General features: G+C 36.9%; 1 protein-coding gene and 1 pseudogene across 1 annotated transcript; both read right to left on the bottom strand.

Moving 5' to 3' along the window:
- Positions 1–5,916: 5,916 nt before the first annotated feature.
- Positions 5,917–7,453, bottom strand: LOC119517298 (annotated as a pseudogene).
- A 4,907-nt stretch (positions 7,454–12,360) lies between these two features.
- LOC119517297 (olfactory receptor 4A15-like) lies at positions 12,361–13,284 on the bottom strand. The gene has a single exon (XM_037813830.1). It carries the CDS (start codon positions 13,276–13,278, stop codon positions 12,361–12,363), a length of 918 nt encoding a protein of 305 aa, XP_037669758.1. The 5' UTR covers positions 13,279–13,284.
- Between the last annotated feature and the right edge of the window lie 5,354 nt (positions 13,285–18,638).

The following is an 18,638-nucleotide window of genomic DNA, read 5'->3' as shown; positions in this document are numbered from 1 at the left end:
CAAACTGTTAATTTCTATTTTATGTACACCCAGTGTTTTCATTATATGCTTTAGCTCTTTCACCATATCTTCCATAAACTTTTTGAATTGACTTATTATTGGTTGTTTCAATTCCTGTATCTCAGCTGGAGTGTAAGTTTGTTCCTTTAGCTGGGCCATAATTTCATTTTTCTTAGTGTAGGTTGTAGTTTTCTGTTGTCTATACATGGTTTCCTTGGTTATCACAATCAGGTTTTCCCAGACCAAAATAGGCTCAGATCTCAGAAGGAAAAAATATTCAGTATCCAGTTTCCCTGAGGGTGAAAATTGGTACACCCTGTGATGCCTCAGGTCACTGTACTTTTCTGCCCAGCAGGTGGTGCCTGTCAGCCTGTAACTCCAGAATGGTATAAGGAAGTGTTGCCCATGGCTTTTTACCCCCAGGCTCTATGTACTGGTTCTGAATGGAAAATGGGTAGTAGAGCTGGACCCCACCCCTTTCCTCTTAGGGAAGATAACCCCCCTAGGGAGAGGTCATTAGCATTTGAATAGACTCTGCCTGTGCTATCTCCACCCTTGTCTGGGTCACAGCAGTGGGAATTGAAAATGGCTGAGGCTTTCTCCACTGAGCTAAAACAGGGACAAAAAGCCTCTTTCAGGGCTAGTCTGCTGCCACCCTCTACCTCTCCAAGGTCAGTCATCACCCAAAGCCTCTCTCTGCTTGTTGGGGATTCATAGATCATAGTAAGCAGTTCACACTCATTAATTAAAACCCCAGTTGGAGCTCAGCTGAGCTATATTCACTTGCTGGGAGAGAGCTTCTCTCTAGCAACATGAGGCTTTGCGGCTTGGGCTGTGGAGGGAGGGGTTTCCCAGATTGGATCTGTCATTTTTACTTACACATTTTATGCTACAATCTTGGGCATTCCTCCCAATTCAGGTTGGTGTCTGATGAGTGGATGGTCATGTTTGTCCCCCTGCAGTTATTCCAGATTACTTACTAGTTCTTCCTGGTTGTTTATTAGATGTACATGGGGACTAACTAGCTTCCACTCTCCTCTATGCTGCCATCTTAAATCTTGGGAGCTTTTTGATGATTGACTCAATCTATTTGCTTGTGACTGGTTTGTTGAGGTTGGCTATTTCTTGTTGGGTCAATGTTGGTGGTTTATGCTTTTCTAGGAAGTTGTCCATTTTGTGTAAGTTGTCCAGTATATTAGCATATAGTTGCTCATATATGTTCACATTATCTCCTTTATTTCTGCAGGGTCAGTAGTTATGCTACCTTTCCCATTTCGGATTTCATTTATTTGTATGTGCTCTCTGTCTCTCTCTCTCTTTCTTTTGTTAGCCTAGCTAGGGGTCCATCAATTTTGCTGATTTTCTTGAAGAACCAGCTTCTGGTTTTGTTGATTCTCTCTATTGTTTTCCTGTTCTCAGTTTCATTTTTTTCTGCTCTATTCTGTGTTATTTCTTTCCTTCTGTTTCTGTTGGGGTTTATTTGCTGTTCTTTCTCTGGTTCCTCCAGGTAGACCACTAATTCCTCAATTTTTGCTCTCTCTGCTCTTTTAGTATAGGAATTTAGGACAATAAATTTCCCTCTCTGCATCACCTTTGCTGCATCCCATAAGTTTTGATATGTAGTGTTTTCATTGTCATTTGCCTTGAGGTATTTACTAATTTCTCCTGTAATTTCTTCCTTTACCCACTGGTTTTCTAAGAGTGTGTTGTTTAGTCTCCATATATTTGTGAATTTTACAATCTTCTGCCTGTTATTTATTTCCAGCTTCATTCCATTATGATCTGAGATAGTGTTTTTTTATAATATCAATATTTTTAAATTTGTTGAGGCTTGCTTTGTGACCCAGCATGTGGTCTATCCTAGAGAATGTTCCATGAGCACTTGAGAAAAATGTGTATCCTGCTGTTGTGGGGTGTAGTGTTCTATAGATGTCTGTCAAATGTAGTTCATATATTTTACAATTCAACATTTCCATTTTCTTGTTGATCTTGTGTCTAGATGTTCTATCCACTGATGAGAATGGTGTATTGAAGACTCCAACTATTATTGTGGAGTTATCTACTTTTAGTGTTCTCGGTGTTTGCCTCATGAATTTTTGGGCACTCTGGCTTGGTGCATAAATATTTATGATTGTTATGTTTTCCTGATGAATTGACCTTTTATTAATATATAGTGTACTTCTTTGTCTCTTTTGATTGTTTTACTTTTGAAGTCTACTTTGGATGATATTAATATAGTTACTCTCACTTTTTTCTGGTTATAATTTGCATGAAATATATTTCTCCAACCTTTCACTTTCAGCCTATTTTTGTCCTTGTGTCTAAGATGAGTTTCTTTGTAGACAGCATATAGATGGGTCCTATTTTTTAATCCATTCTGCCAGTCTGTGTCTTTTTATTGCAGGATTTAACCCATTAACAATTACTGTTATCACAGTAAGAGCTGTGCTTTCTTCTATCATTTTGTCTTTTGGATTTTATAGGATATCTTATTTTTTCCTCTCTCTCTTTTTACCCTTCCTGATAATCTTCATTTCTACACCCTTCTCCAAACCACTTTCTCCTGCTTTTCCTATCAGCCTGTAGCACTCCCTTTAGTATTTCTTGTAGCACTGGTCTCAATCACGAACTCTCTCATTGTCTGTTTGTCTGAAAATATTTTAATCTCTCCCTCATTTTTTGAAGGACAGTTTGCCAGATATAGAATTCTTGGTTGGCAGTTCTTCTCTTTAAGTATCTTGAATATATCATACCACTGTCTTCTTGCCTCAATAGTTTCTGCAGAGAAAGCTGTACATAGTCTTATTGAGTTTCCCTTGTATGTGATGGATTGCTTTTCTCTTGCTGCTTTCAGAATTCTGCCTTTGTCTTTGACATTGAACAATCTGATCAGTAAGTATTTTGGAGTATGTCTATTCGAGTGTATTCTGTTTGGGGTGTGCTGTATTTCTTGAATCTCTAATTTTCTGTCTTTCATAAGAGTTGGGAATTTTTCAGTGTTTATTTCTTCTATTATTCTTTCTGCCCCCTTTCCCCTCTCTTCTCTCTCTGGGGCATCCATAACATGTATATTTGTGATTTCATGTTGTCACTCAGCTCCCTAAGACCCTGCTCATATTTTTTCCATTCTTTTCACCATCTGTTCTTTCATGTGTGTGAATTCAGATGTCTCATGTTCTAATTCACTGATCCTTTCTTCTTCCTGATCAAATCCACTGTTGTATCCTTCCACTCTTTTCCCTCTCCTCCATTATGCCCTCATTCCCATAAGTTCTTCCATTTGCTTTTTCAAGTTTATGATTTCTTCCTTATAGTCATCCAGTGTCCTCCTTATATCCTTCATTTTTTTTCTATGTCTTCCCTCAGTTCATTGACTTGATTTTTGAATTGCTTTGGCTTTGTTTGAACATCTCTAATTAGTTCTTCCATCAGTTCATTGAGTTGATTTAGCAATCATTGCTTCAACTTCTGTGTCTTGGTTGAACTATTAGTTTGTTCCTTTGGCTTGTCCATATTTTCATGTTTCCTACTATGGCTCATTATCTTAAGTTGTCTAGGCATTTGACTTTCTTGATTAGTTTATTCTGGAGCTTGTCACTCTTTTTCCTAGGGTTTTCTTGGTTGGCTTTGTTCTCTAACCCTTGGTGTTCAGTTCAGCCTATTCTAGACCTTTAACTTAAATTCTTTTTAGTTTATCCGAGTTTTTAACCTCTTCTTTTCCTGTTTCTTTCCCTGCCTCTATGTAGCCTGCTTGTGTGATGGTCTCTTCAGATGTGGTCAACCCCAGTCAGGTTTTCCCAGTCCAGAGAGGTCCAGGTCTCAGAAGGAGTGTATGGAGTTTCCTTGAGAATGAGACCCTCCTTTGAGGCCTTTAGAGTCTATGCTCCTCCTACATTCTCCAGCAGGTGGCATTTGCCAGCCCACAGTTACCCACCAGTGTAAGGAGGCATGGATCTTTTAGTTCTCTGGGTGACCCTGCCCCTATCAGGGGCATGGCTGACTGAAGCTGGTTTCTGAGTTCCAGCCCCTGGGATCTGAGTTCCCAAAAGAGGGCTACCACTGGAGCTGGCCCACACTCCCCTTTTCTTGGGATGTTATGGTGTTTAGTGAATTTTATCTACCACTAGACTTATTGCTTTGTCTCTCAGAGCTATCATAGCTCTGCTCTTGCCTGGGCCCAAATTGGAAGTCTTTGTGGCTTTCTGTAATGGGCATCTTAGAATAATTGTTTCAGAAAAAGAGAAAATGATTTAAAAAAGAAAGAAAGAAAAGAAAAAGAAAAAGAAAAAGAAGAAGGGCCCAGTGTGAACTATTTGCAGTCCTTGCAGATTAAATGGGCTATTGAAATGCTAAGAGACAAGTAGTTGAGGGCCATTAGGAACAATCAAGAAAGCAGAGGAACTGGCTTTGCAGACATGGGTCCTCACCCCCTGGATTTGCATATGTGCCTGAATCTGTTTGAGCATTGCCCTTCTCCATAGTATGTTCATTAGAATGCCAAAAAGTCTTTTCTTTTTGGGTTTTTTGTTTTGTTTTGTTTTGTTTTGTTTTGCTAGCCCTATCTCCTCTCTGCCAGGCTGACTGCTCCAAGATTCTCCAGTGTCTGGTCTCAGTCTATCTATGTTTGCAGTTTTTGATCAGTGCTCTGAGTTTTCAATCAGAGCTACAACTGCAGTTCTCCCTCCTGGTTCCCAGCACTGATTGCCCCTCATCCCATGGGACTGTACCTGGCAGGGAGGGGCATGGGGCCCCTGGCAATGCGAATGTATAGATTTCACTGATCTCAGCTGTTGCACACATTTGTGAGTGTTGTATGAAGTATGTCCAAAGTCAAATTGCTCTGCAGTGTCCAGTCCATGCAGTTCCTGGCTTTCTACCAACTGCCCTGGAGGTGTAACTAAAACCCACACTTCACCACTCCACCATCTTGCCCGGCACCCCCCCCCCCATGAAATAGACTTTTAATTATACTTGGACCTCATTTATCATGTTATCCAAACCACAAATGAAAACACTATCAAGCTATTGGAATAATACATTGTATGCCAATTTGTTCCCTTATATTATTATCTTTTCCTTAAGAGGACTATGTGGTTGAGGGGCATATGGTTAATAGAATTGAAGCACAATAAAAAGCAGTCTTACAGATTTGAGTAGTCAAGAGTCAGACCAAAGCTACCAGAAACTGAATTGCGTATGGGCAGGGTGAGACTACACACAGCTCAGGAAAAAAAAAAAAAAAAAGAAAATTGCTGAAAGGCTAAGAAAGTTGAGCAGAAATTTTAGCATCTTCTCAGTGGCAGATGTATGGAAAAAAATTCTGGAATTCAAGCTCTGCCAAGTTAGTGTGACTTATTAAATGCTTCAGACTTTCCATTGAAGCCCAAGAAGGTCTATGCCTGAGGATGAAAGTCTACATCCCAGAATTATGGACTATGTTACAAGACTTACATCAAAACTAAAATATGCCCACCCTAACAAAGCTGAAAGTTCAAGCCCCTTAGGGTTGAAGGAAATCTACCAATAATTTAGCTGCCTGCCAGAACAAAGCTCAGTATAATCAGATGACAACAGAGTACAGAGTTCCTAAAATGTATCATCCCAAAGTGTAAGTTTTCTTAAAAATTCATTACAAATACAAAAAAAAAAAAAAAAAAAAGAAAAATATATGACCTAAATCAGACTGAGAGAAGACTCAGGTATTAAAATCAGCAGATGAGTTCTTAAAAATAACTACAAAATAATGTCTAAAAATCTACAGGTGTAATGTGAAAATGGAGTGGTAAATATTTTTACCAACCAACTTGATATGCTTGAATACCCCTTTTCCCCAGGGAACTACAGAAAAATAACCGAGGCAGGCCAGCACACCAACAATCTTTTTTGGGGTGGGGGGGTGGGGGGGCGGAATTTGTATCAAGGATTGTAGGACTGCTGTGCTCTTGTCAAACTGTATTAAGATTTATTGGCTCCAAAACACACTCATGTTTTTCCCTTCACCGGTGTAGCATTTATCTGCATGATCACAGACTCTTATCAAGTAGGCACTGCTCCAGACCTGTTTGGTGAGAAGTTCCATGCAGATGGCACCTCTGCCCAGAACATACCCTTCGAGAGGACTGGAGACACAATCCTGACCAATGGTGGGTTAAAGGGAAAATTATCTTTAAAGGAAAAGTTAAGTAGGATGGAGTCAGCTGCTTCTTTCTCTTTGAGGATCTGTATGTCATTGTACAAAGTGGTGTCCTGGTCAAGTTTGAGGAGTTTGACATTCCAGTCATACAGACTGTCATTCACGACTCTGACTGCAGAGTTTCCACCTTTGAAACTCCGTGATTGGTACATATCCTTGAGCTCCTTCATCAGCAGGTCACTGGCCTGCACCTAGTCAGACTCCACACCATTTAAGTAATCTTGCCTCTGGTTCTTTCTAATTTTCTCTAGCATGGCCAAGTTTTCTTTTCCGATACCATCATCTTCAGATTTCTTGCCCTCAGCCAGTTCTTCTTTCATTTCAGTAGTGATCCAGGTCTTCCATGTCCTCAGGCATCTCCTCATCTTCATCTTCTTAAGACACATCTTCCTGCGTGCACTGCTCTGCTGGCAAGGCCTGATCCAGCATCTCCACATCTGGAGGCTGAGGGACGTTACACAGTTTACACAGGTTGGGGATGATCCTCTTCGGATGCTGCAATAACAGAGTAGTCCCTTTTTTTTGTCCACCAGCCTCTCCAAGACAGTGGCTAAGTTAGGGTCATCAGACTCCAGGGACCAGATGGGGGACACAGCAGGGTATGACTCCATGACATTGCAGTGGATGTGGACAGGATCCCCAGGTCCCGACCCCCGCAGGGAGAGATGTGGTCTGGGCGCGAATCCCACCAGGGTCCCCTGCGTCCCCAGCCAGTAGGAACTCTCAGCTGAGGCAGGCGCTGGCAATGCGGGAGCGCTCGTCGCAGTGGAAGATGGACTCCACCAGCTTCAGCTCCCGCTCAGGCAGGGCCCCGACCCCGGCCCTAGGCCCCTCCCTTGGTCGCCCCCGGCGCAACCCCCTTCCCTCCGCCCCCCCCCCCCCCAGCTGTGGCCCCAGCCCCAGCTGCTGCTCTTCCTGCGGCTGCGGCTTCTGCTTCCTCTGCTCTGCTCTGCTCTGCTCCGGGACCCGCAGGCCAGGTGCCTCCGCCACCACTGCCTCTGCCACTGCCGGGGTCCACGCTTCGTGATCCCCCCTTCGCCCAACAATCTTTTGTTAATTAAGACCCCTACCTCCGTGGGAGAGGAGGAACTGTTTAAACGAGTCCAGCAAGTCTGTTTATCTTCACCGGATATTCCCATTCTTACAAAAAACCTCGGCAAACAGTCCTTGCAAATTTATGGCCCATGACACAAGGACATCCTGCCCGGAAAAACTCACATAGTTCTCATCCTCCTTGCCTCCTCTTCCCCATCCCTCCATATCCTTTCTTTGTTCTGAGTAGCTATGTAAACTCTTTCCCCACCACTTTTTTTGAGGAGTAACTTTCTTTGTTTTTCCTCCATGCATGTCACTTAGTTCAGTAAACTTATTCTGTATCTTGGTTTGAGGAGTCTGTTTTCAATTTAATAGTACCTATTACAACTATGGTCTTTAATTAGCAGTAATATCTTAATATTTTGTCATCAACAGTAGCAAATGTACCAAACCAATATTAGGGGTCAATAATGGATGTGGAGTAAATAAAGTATATGGGATGTTTTGGGTTTTCTTTTTTATGTTTATTTGGGGAGGGTAATGAAAATGTTCTAAAGTTGTGGTGAGGAATGCGCAACTATGTGATGATACTTTGAGTCACTGACTGTATACTTCAGGTGGATTGTATGGTGTGTGAATATACCTCAATAAAATTGCCTTAAAAATAAAATAAAATAGAAAAAATCTACAGGAAATAGATCAATGTAATCAACGAAGAGATAAAAAAAATTGGGAGAGTATTGGAGATTCTCTTAAAGAACCAAATGGAAATTCTGTAACTACAAAACACAATGTATGAAATCAAAATATCATTGGATGGAAATTACAGAAAAATTAAGACTGAGAGAAGGCATAGCCAAAAGATATGTGTGACAAGAAGAACAAAAGAAAATCCTTCAGGTAGAAGGAAACCAATATCAGACCACAATTAGGATTTACATAAAAGAATGAAGAAAATAAAAATGATATAGGGAAAATAGGAGCTATTTTCCTTTGCTAAATAATTTAAATTTAAATACCGTTTAAGGCTCATCCTGTTGGGTTTTGAACTTGCTTGTGACCTGTTTTCCTTCCAAATTCTTCCTTCTGGAATGGGAATGTCTAACCTATGGTTGCTCCACCATAGTATTTGCCCAGGATGGACTACAGCCATAACTGATTTTGATGAATCTTTGTACTTAACATTGCTATGGAAATGGGTTAAGGCTTTTGGGATGCTGTGATGGAATGAATGTATTTTGCAAATGGTAAGAGGTCCAGAGGGTAGGCTGTGGTAGGTTAAGGTGTGTACCCCAGAAAAATAAAACAATCTTAATCCATTCTTGTGTGTATGAACCTTTGTAAATAGGGCCTTTTGAAGATGTTATTTTTAGTTATGATCTGACCCAATGGAAAGAGTTTGGGCCTTAATCCTATTACTGGAGGCTTTATAAACAGAAAGCCATGTGGAGGAGTAGAAGCTGGAAGTCAATGTAACCCAGAAGAGAAAGGAAAGGACACTGCCTTGTGACAGAAAAGCCAAGGAAATAAAGGATCACTGACAGCCAGAACCAGGACAACAGTCTTCAGGAAGAAAGCATCATTCTGCAGTCAACTTGATTTTGGACTTCTTATAGCTTCAATGCCACGACCCAATAAATTTTTGTTGTTTAAACCAACTCACTGCATGGTATGCATCTTAGCAACCTGGGGAACTAAGACAAAGTCCTTCCAACTTCCATCTTCCTCCTGGCACCAAAGTCAATGTCAAATGCTTTAGATTTTTGTTATGGAAGCATCTCACTTCCAAGTTCCAGTTGTTCTGAGTATCTTTTGCTTGATGACTTGTGACTCCACATTTTTGTGACTTTATAGCAACTATTTTATTTTCTCTCAAGATTTTATGGGACAGAAATTCAGCCAGGGCTTGGCTAGGTGTTTTTGTTTTTTTGTTTTTTTTGTTTTTTTTGCTTCACATGGCATGAATTGAAGTCACTCTGCTTTTCAGCTAATAACTGGACTGTTTTGAAAGATCCAAGGTTGTTTAATTTGTGGTATTTCAGAAGAGATGCTTTGAAGGGATCCTCTGGGTTACAGCTTTGAAATTGGTTAATGAGTAGAGGCTGGAAGAATTGTGAGGTGCTTCATAGAAGATAGATGTTTAAGAGGATTGCACTAGAGAAAGCACCATAACCTTGTTTGCCTCCATTTAGATCAGAGTGTGAATTTTTGTTATTCTGGAACCCCATTGTAGGCTGGACATGTGAAGAAGATAGCAGGTCTCTAGTTCATAAATACTTAAAGAGAGAGGAGCCATCATTGATGAACTGTATAAAGAAACTGCACCAAGGAACTTAATCTATACCTGATCTAGATTTAGAAGTTGAGATCCTGAACGTCAATTTGATGCCATAAGGGGAAGAGATCTTGGAGAAGGGATGTGTATGTTGTGTATGTGAAGCAAGTGTATTGTGGCCAGAGGGTGAACTGTGACAAATTATATTTTCTAAAGTTGAATACAACAGCATCTTTCGTTTATTCTCTTTTCAATGTCACTTTAGCACTCCTCAACCAAAATATGTAGTCAATTTCTCCACCTTTTTGAATCTGAGCAAGCTTATGTTTGCTTTATCTAATAGAATATGACAGAAGTGATGCCAAGTTAGTTCTGGGAATGACTACTAACCGGCCTGCCAAGGACTGGCCACAAAACCCCAGACATTAGCTGAACACCAAATAGTGACATTAGGTCATGCCACATGGAGCAGAATTGTTCAGTCAAGTTCTCCCTAAACTTCTAATTCAAGGAGATCATGAGATATAATACAGTATTTCCTGTTTCAGCCATGAAGTTGTGAGATAGCTTGTTATGCATGAATACATAACTGTGCAATCATACAGAACCATGTGTGTTACAATTATAAATTTTTATTAAAACTTATAAATCAAGCCTTCCTAAGGGTAAACTAGAAATTATAACATACCATTGTCCTCAAAATCAATAGTTGGAGTAATAAAACACTGAATACGATTGCATGGAAAGTTCTTGAGCTTAACAAAATGACCCTAAAGTTTGTCAGAGGGAATAAACATTTAAAAAATGCAAGAAAATTGTTGAAAATGATGAGTAATTAAGGGTGATTATTCCTATGATATATAAAGACAAATTAAAAATCCTAATGACTATAATAATATGTTGGTGGCAGAGGAGTAAACGCCTTTAAAATTTAAGTAATGTAAGACGTGTCAAAGATTGAATCTTCTAGATAAATAAAGCAACAAATTAAAAGGATAAATTTCAAACCATTACTGAAAATAATTAATAATTAGTAAATTATGTTAGCAGAATATTTCATATATTTGGGGAAAATAAGCTTAAATATGTCCTCAACACAAACAAAAATAAATTTTAAATGGATTGAAAAATAATTTGTTTTTGAAAAGTTGTTAAAAAAAGAGATAAAATGTATAAAATCACTGAAGGAAATGGAACTTTCCAAGTATGATATGATAAAAGAAATTAAAAATGAAAATAATATTAAAATAGAACAGCTATATACAAAAACATAATTATAAATAAAACAAGGCAAATATCAAAGAAAAGTAGTATATATCTCTAATATTAAAAGAGTTCATCAAAATTCATCAGTAAATTCTGACTCCAACAGAACAAGAAAGGACACAAATAACTGACAGTTTAAGGAGTAGATTCTATATCCCAGATATTGTTCAAGGAATACAAAGACTATTAAATAATTTTCCTGCCTTTAGGAGACTTACAGACAAAAGAACATTAAATTTAACTATATAAATTTGAAAATTAACTATATATACAAAAGTAGAGGACTGGTTTAAGTCAACTTGGTTATAATCATACTCTTGGTATTATTTCATGAATAGCACTATACGAATTTGAGGTAATAATAATAGGGATAAAATTCTGGATAAAAAGTTATTCATACAATATGTTTTACCAGTGGAAAGTACATTTGGCCCCTCATGAACCAAACTAAATAGGGAATGCAGGAACAATGAGTTTCTTTGATCACATGTTTCCTACCTTATAAGAGGCAGATCATATTTTATTTCAAGTCTTATTCAAAGAGAGAAATTTTTGCAAAGATTTTATGAATAAGGTTTCTGTCAATTAAAGCAATATATTCTGGCCTCTTTATGACCTAATGTCCTGATTATATTGATGAGTGAGGTGCGAATGGAAACAACATATATTGTTCAGCATCCTTCTTGACAATGATATAATTCAAAATTATCCAGTGTCAATTTCTGCATTCTATATTCAAATGTATTACAGACTGTGCTAATTTTATGTATGAAACACAGAGCCTGGATCCTATTAGAAGGTCACAAATCACTATAAACAAGAATATAGGGACATTGAAATACAGCAGAGGTATCATCAGATATTTTAAACTGTCTGGAAAGATTAATACACTATTTTTATTAACACCAATCAATGCTGCTCCATTTGAGGGGATAATATGATTTACCAGTTGGAAAAAAAAGAGTAAAATTGTAGTCATTTTTCTGCATATCTTCCTTGTTCATTCAAATCTTTTTGTACATTTAGTCTCCTTATGATTAATATTATAACTCTGAAGCCTCATTCCTCTTCAACCTTTATCTGTTAGTCAGTAAGAAAACACCTGTATATTTAATGTATCTTGTATACTTCAAATGTTAGTATGGGCTGTTTTTCTGTGGAAAGGAATGAATCATATTTTTATGTCTCATTTTATTTTTTGTTTTTCGAAAACCTTTAATGAGCACTATTAATTCTGAAAAAAAGGATTAACTTTATTTAATAAACAGATGTGAGAAAATCTTCCATGAACTAAAATAAATTTACAGTATTAATTATAACATAACATCACATAGAAAATAAATCTATAGTCTGATTTTATAGAGCCATTTTATGCCAAAAAAGGAATATATGTTTCCCTAAGAAATCTTGAAAATATCAAAAATTTATTTTGAACAAAACTGACCACTGGTAGTGTTCACATAATGAATATTTTTCATCATGCACAATTTATTAAACCTGAGGAGAAAGTTACTAAAATTAAATAATCACATATGGATTTTTTTCAAAGGAGTAACTCTCCTAAAAATAAATGCTGCATTTCTCTGCCATCTTATGTTCTTTGTCTGGTCCAGAGCTTCTTCATGGCATTTTTTGTCTCCACATTTCTCAAGGTATAGATTAAGGGGTTCAACATAGGGGTAATAACAGTGTAAAACACAGTCAAGGATTTATCAATGGGTAAGGTAGAAGGAGGTCTCACATACATAAAAATGCAGGGGACAAAGTAAAGGACCACTACAGTGATGTGGGAACCACAGGTGGATAAGGCTTTGTGCCTCCCTTCTTGACTAAGTTTCTTCAGGGAGTGCAGAATGACCCCATAAGAGATAAGTAAGAGCAAAAAGATGACCACACAGATCACCCCATCATTGGCAACCACAGTGAGACCAATGATGTAGGTGTCAGTGCAGGCAAGTTTTAATAATGGGTACATGTCACAGATGAAGTGGTTGATGACATTAGGGCCACAGAAGGGAAGGTCATAAACAAAAAGAAGATGAACTACAGCATGCACAAAACTGCCAACACAAGCCAGCAGGAGCAGCAGAACACAGATCCGTTGGTTCATGATTGCCATGTAATGCAGGGGTTTGCAGATGGCCATGTAGCGGTCATAGGCCATGACCACCAGAAGTAAAATCTCAGCACCACCAAATAAGTGTCCTATAAAAAGCTGGGTCATACAAGCTTCAAAGGAAATAGTTTTCTTCTCATAGAGTAAGTCTATAATCATATTTGGGGTAACCGTTGTAGAATAAACAGCATCCATGACTGATAAGTTTCCAAGAAAGAAGTACATGGGGGCATTCAGGGTTGAGCTGACAACCACAGTCACAACAATTAGTAGGTTGCCAACCATTGTCACAATGTAAATGAACAGGAAAACAACAAACAATATTTTCTGACCCTGGAGGCTCTGAGTGAGCCCTAAGAGGACAAACTCAGTCACATTATTCCTTTGTTCCATATGTTATTCTGTATATCCTTAATTTGGAAGTATGGAAAAATGCATCTAAAAATACAATTGTGACTAGTGACACTATAAAATTTCAAGATAATGTGTTTATTCATTCAACAAATAGACATTATTTGTTATGTTCCATCACTGTCTAAGACTATAAGAATACAAGGCTGATGTAAAAAATTGGTCCCAAGCCTCAGTGATTTTATAGACTAATAGATCCCCCCCCCACACACACACACACAGGTAATCTGACACATATACATGAAATGGGCAGAATATTAAATAAATGGAGTGGCTAAAACTCATTTTCCATCTGGAAGAAACTAAAATTGTACATATAGCTAATACCATATGCAAACAGAAAGTAAAGATGTTAAAAAATTTAATATAAAATTAAAGCAATGTTTATATTTACTGTCACATTAATAAAGGAGATGACTTCTTACATTCTAGGGGCAGAAGAATCTTTTAAACACTTGAAATTTCAAATAGACATATTTGGCAACTTCAAGATTTTCAATGATTTTAGGAAAACAAACCATAAAAAATGTCAATAACAAAAAGCTTTGGAGAAAAGATTTACATTTCAAAGGACATACACAGAATTAATACCTTAAAAAGACAAAGAGCTCTAACCAGTCATCAAGTAAAAAAAAAACAAAACCAAGGGAAAAAGGATAGCAAATACTTTCTGAATCACAGAGGATCCCTAAAAAGGCTGATTAGCAGAATCACTTAAGAGAACTTTTAAAGGCTATGAGTTTCCAAATAACACCATCAATGTACTCTTGAAAAATGTAAAGCCTAGTTCAGATTCTTACGTATAAATACATACCCTGGGTTACCTGCACAGTGAGAAATTCATTCAATCCAGCTTCTGGATAGTGGCATCTTCTTCTGTGAACTAAAAGGTAACCGTTTCCTTCACTGATGACATCTCTGTAAACACAGAGAGCACAACACATGTACCATTACTAGATCTTGAAATGTTTCAGTGTGACCAACTTTTTCCATGCTTGCAGAAAGTCTATGTCATCTCAGTGTTTCAGAAAATAGTTATCTTTCAAATTTGGGGATTTTCAAAGTGAATATCCAGAATTTCATTTAACCTAAAGAAGTCTGAATCTTGACTGTAAACAGAAAAACCCAAAATTCCCTCTCTTGTCAATTTGTCCTAAAAACAAACTGATGTTAAATCAGCACTTAAGGTTAAAAAATTCACAGTTATGCACTATGTAAATAAACATTTTGCAGTTTGTGCTTTAAAAGTGAAATAGTGAAATAGCACACATTAAATCAACACTTTGATTCTCATTTACTGGCCTGACTTCATAAAGCATAGTTGAACTTTGGTTTGACTGAAGGATGGAGAATGATTTCAAGTCCATGTTTATTGTGCTTTTGAGTCTATCATTTCAGTTCCTAAAAAAGCCATTAGTGTAAATATTCATACAAACAAACACTTCTGTGGTAAGGTCAAAATTCTGTGTACAATTTATGTACATTTGAACTATATCACATATTGCTGAGTCATTCAATTGGTGCATCTCCAAGGCTAATTCTTCTCTAATTAAATTCATTGGGACCTGGATCATAATTCCAAGAGTATATTCTGTATCTCCAGAGATTCCATAAGAATAATCACCCATGTAGAACAGAATTCACAGGTCTATTTAATCTGGGAAGAAAATCATAAAAGAATTGAGGTCAACTTGTCTAAGGGAAAGAGCCCAATCTGAACAAAATTTAAATATATAAAAACTGTTTTGTTGAAATCATGACCTTCAAATTAGGCAAATGTACTGAATATGTAAGTTCCAACAGTGCTTTTAAAGATGACCTCTAAGCTCAGTCTCAAACAATGAAAGTTCATATCGGAGCAAGTCACTAAACTGGAATCAAATGCAGATAAAGCAGTGTTACCCCTCTAGCAATAAGAGTCTTGAGTTTGTCACAGAAAGCGTTTCAGACAGGCAAATAAATAGAAATTGTATTGTAAGGGAAAAGAAAAATCTGAAACATTTAGAGGAATGACTTAGAGTAGTCTATGAATCCTAAGTCTTTATCACACTCTAAAGACCCTCCTGAGGTAAATAGTTTCTTTCTTCATAAAGTTTCAGTGAATTGCCTTGGGATGGAAGAAAGAACATCTCCTCACTCGGAAATATACATCAAGAGATGGAAGACCAGCAGATATTATAGAGTTCTGTTTGCCTTCTTGATTCTTTTCTTGCCTTCTTTCTTAGTAAAAGGACTTGTATTTTCAGAAAAGGCAAAAGCCAAGATTTAAATAATTATATTTCACAATATCTTTTGAAAATTGTTCTGACCAATAAGATGCAAGTTAAGTCATCGGGTGGGACATGTAAGAAGTGGGATGATTTAAGCAGAAGCCAAGCTCCCTCTTGCCCCTCTCCTTTATGCTTTCTGGAATTCCAACAAATTGTCTGGAAATTAACAGCCACCTTGTGAGCATGAGCAGACCACAAGAATGGAAGCCTTGAGCCAATCATTGCTGAGCAGAAGGAAACAGTGTCCTCAAATATTCGGGACCAATTTCATATAACTTCCGTGGTACTTCTTATACAAGACAGAAAAATAAAACTCTAACTTTTAAATCACAGTTGCTTCAGTCCTTTGTTATTAGCAGCCCAAATGATCTTAGGTCTCAGAAGGTATCCTGAATTATGCCATGGTATGTCCCCATTCTCCATAAGACTTACTGGTCTTGACAGAAATGAAATTCAATTGTCTGTATAAAAGTTTGATTGGTCCCCCCACTATCTAATTTCCCTTTACTAGTATAATAAATTCTTATTGTCAAAAGTCACATAAGTCTATCTCATTTACAACTCAAAAAGCCTAGATTAAAATTACAAAAGAATACTTCCATACAATTTTATTAGCAAGTGGTGACACAAAATTGCTTAAATTGACAATTTCACATTTTTTTCCTGGGTAATATTTCTAAAATGAATATTTAAAAATTAGAACATATTATAGCTATAAATTTCACTTTGGGATTTTACTTTAAGAAAATTGCTAGAAAAGCATGCATTAAAACTTTTACTGCAATAAAATTTGAATGCAATAATCTCTTAGCAGAAAATCTGATTATAAAACTGAAAGAAAAAATCATATAATAATCCTCAAAGGAAAAGTAATATACTATAGAATAAAGTGCTGGGTAATTTTAATATGACTCTGAAAGCCTACATTTTACCAATGAAAATAGAAAATAAAACAGTGGAATGGGAGTGGGGAAGATAAAGATGTGGGATTGTTTTATTTTTATCAAAGTGCTAATGGAATACTGAGCAAAATCAATAATATTTACAGCCATAAAACAAGTTGCAATATATTTCAAAGAATTTAAATCATACAGATTACATATCTGGTAATGGAATGCTACTAGAAATTGATAACAAAAATACAAATAAGTATTTTTCAATTATTTACAAATTAAAAACCAGAGTTCTAAATAGTCCCTGGATCAAAGAAGAAATCATATAAGGCATTAGAAAATATTTTTAAGGGAAGGAAGATTAAAAAAACCACACAAAAAATAAAATATATTGGATTAGCTAATGGAATGTCTAGAGAGAAATTTATAGCTTTAAATGTAACTATTGGATAATAAGAAAGATGAAAAGGCATGAACTATGCTTTGATCTCAAGAAACTGAAAAGGAAAGAGCACAATAAATTCAGAAAATATTGTAAACTGCAAATGATAAATATAAGACAGTAATTATTGAAATAGCAATGAAAAGGAATAAACTGATATGTACAATAGCATGGATAAATCTCAAATGCATTATGCTAACTAAAAGAAGAAAGACTCCAAATGACTATACACTAAATAATTCAATTGATGTAGCACTCTGGAAAAGGCAAAATTTTAGTCACAGCAATGAATCAGTGTTAGCGAGGACCTGGAGGTGAGGGGAGGAACTGAATACAACTTCATGGATGGCATTTTGGCTCTATCCATGAACATCAACATTTTAAATACATATACAATTTAACCAAACAATTCTACTTTGGGGAACTCATACTTACACATATTCAAAAGGACAAATATTTATTGCAAAATTATTTGTCATAGACAATGACTGGAAACAACATGAAGAGGACTGGATGTATTAATTTTAATACATCTTTATGAAGCAGTATAATGCACTGTGATCAGAAAAAGTTATGTCCTTATACTTAATCTAGTCCTGTGGGTGTGAGCCCACTGTAACTAGAACCTTTTGAATATGTTATTTTTAGTTAGGGTGCAGCCCAACTGAATGAGATTGGGCCTTATATTACTGGAGGCTTTATGAAGACAAAACACAGTGCAGGAGAAGGGAGCTGGAAATTAACAGAAGGCAGAAGAGATAGGAAAGGATATCACCATATAACTAACAGGGTAAAGCCAAGGGACCTCAAGGATTGCCGGCCAGCCAGAAGATAAGGACCCTGGGAAGTAGCAAGCCTTCTAGCCTCTGAAACCTGAGCCCATTGTTAAGCCAATCCATTGTATGATATTTCTGATCCCCCCTGGGAAACTAAGACATGCATAATGAAGATAATTTAGAATGCAATAGACCAGTATAGACTGGCATGTAAAGAACATCAAGACACTGAGCAGTAAAATGCAAACTTTTTCACACACTAAAGCATAAACACATATGCATATGCAGTATGTAGTATGCCTGTATTGGCAAAGAAAATTTATTGCAGAATCTTAAGTTATAGAGAACCATGATTGCCTCTGGGAAGAAGCATTGGGGGACTCCAGTAAAGGATAGATGGATTTATTTTGGATAAATATCATTTTGTATGGTTTGCATTTACTATACATACATATAATTGTTTTATTTTTAAAAAGTAGAAGTGTTACACAAAAAAATCATATATTGTACAACCAAAATTGAATAAACAGGACAGTCTAGAAAGTACTAAATAATAGTATAATAGTATACTAATAACTTGTATATTAGTAACTAGTACAATAAAAATAATAAGCAAAAGACAGAATTTATGTCCTCTGTAAGACTGGAAAGCAGGAATGAAGCCATTGTGACTGGAGCACAATGAACAAGGGAAAGAGTAGCACTGAATGAAGTCAAAGAGATCTTTGAATGGGACTAATTGCACAGAGCCTTACAGGCAATGGAAAGGCCTATAATTTAGTATAAATTTGGTTGAACAGATAGCTTTCCTTCTACCAATCAACTAAACTCTTTCAAGTGTATGCAAGGGATTTTTTTATGGGGAATAATGGTAGAAATTAAAAAAAAGCAAGCCATGAAAAGGCAAGGTAGAGCGCAATGCTTTGCTAACTACACAGGAGAATTCAAATGCCATCAAACA

The sequence above is a fragment of the Choloepus didactylus genome, chromosome 21 (genome assembly GCF_015220235.1).
Source record: "Choloepus didactylus isolate mChoDid1 chromosome 21, mChoDid1.pri, whole genome shotgun sequence".
NCBI classification, from domain to species: domain Eukaryota; kingdom Metazoa; phylum Chordata; class Mammalia; order Pilosa; family Megalonychidae; genus Choloepus; species Choloepus didactylus.
The sequence above is the reverse complement of the archived record's forward strand: the minus strand, read 5'-3'. Positions and strand labels throughout refer to the sequence as shown.

Bases quoted from the DNA above. Each gene is read 5' to 3' on its own strand.
- LOC119517297 (XM_037813830.1), bottom strand. From the start codon at position 13,278: ATGGAACAAAGGAATAATGTGACTGAGTTTGTCCTCTTAGGGCTCACT.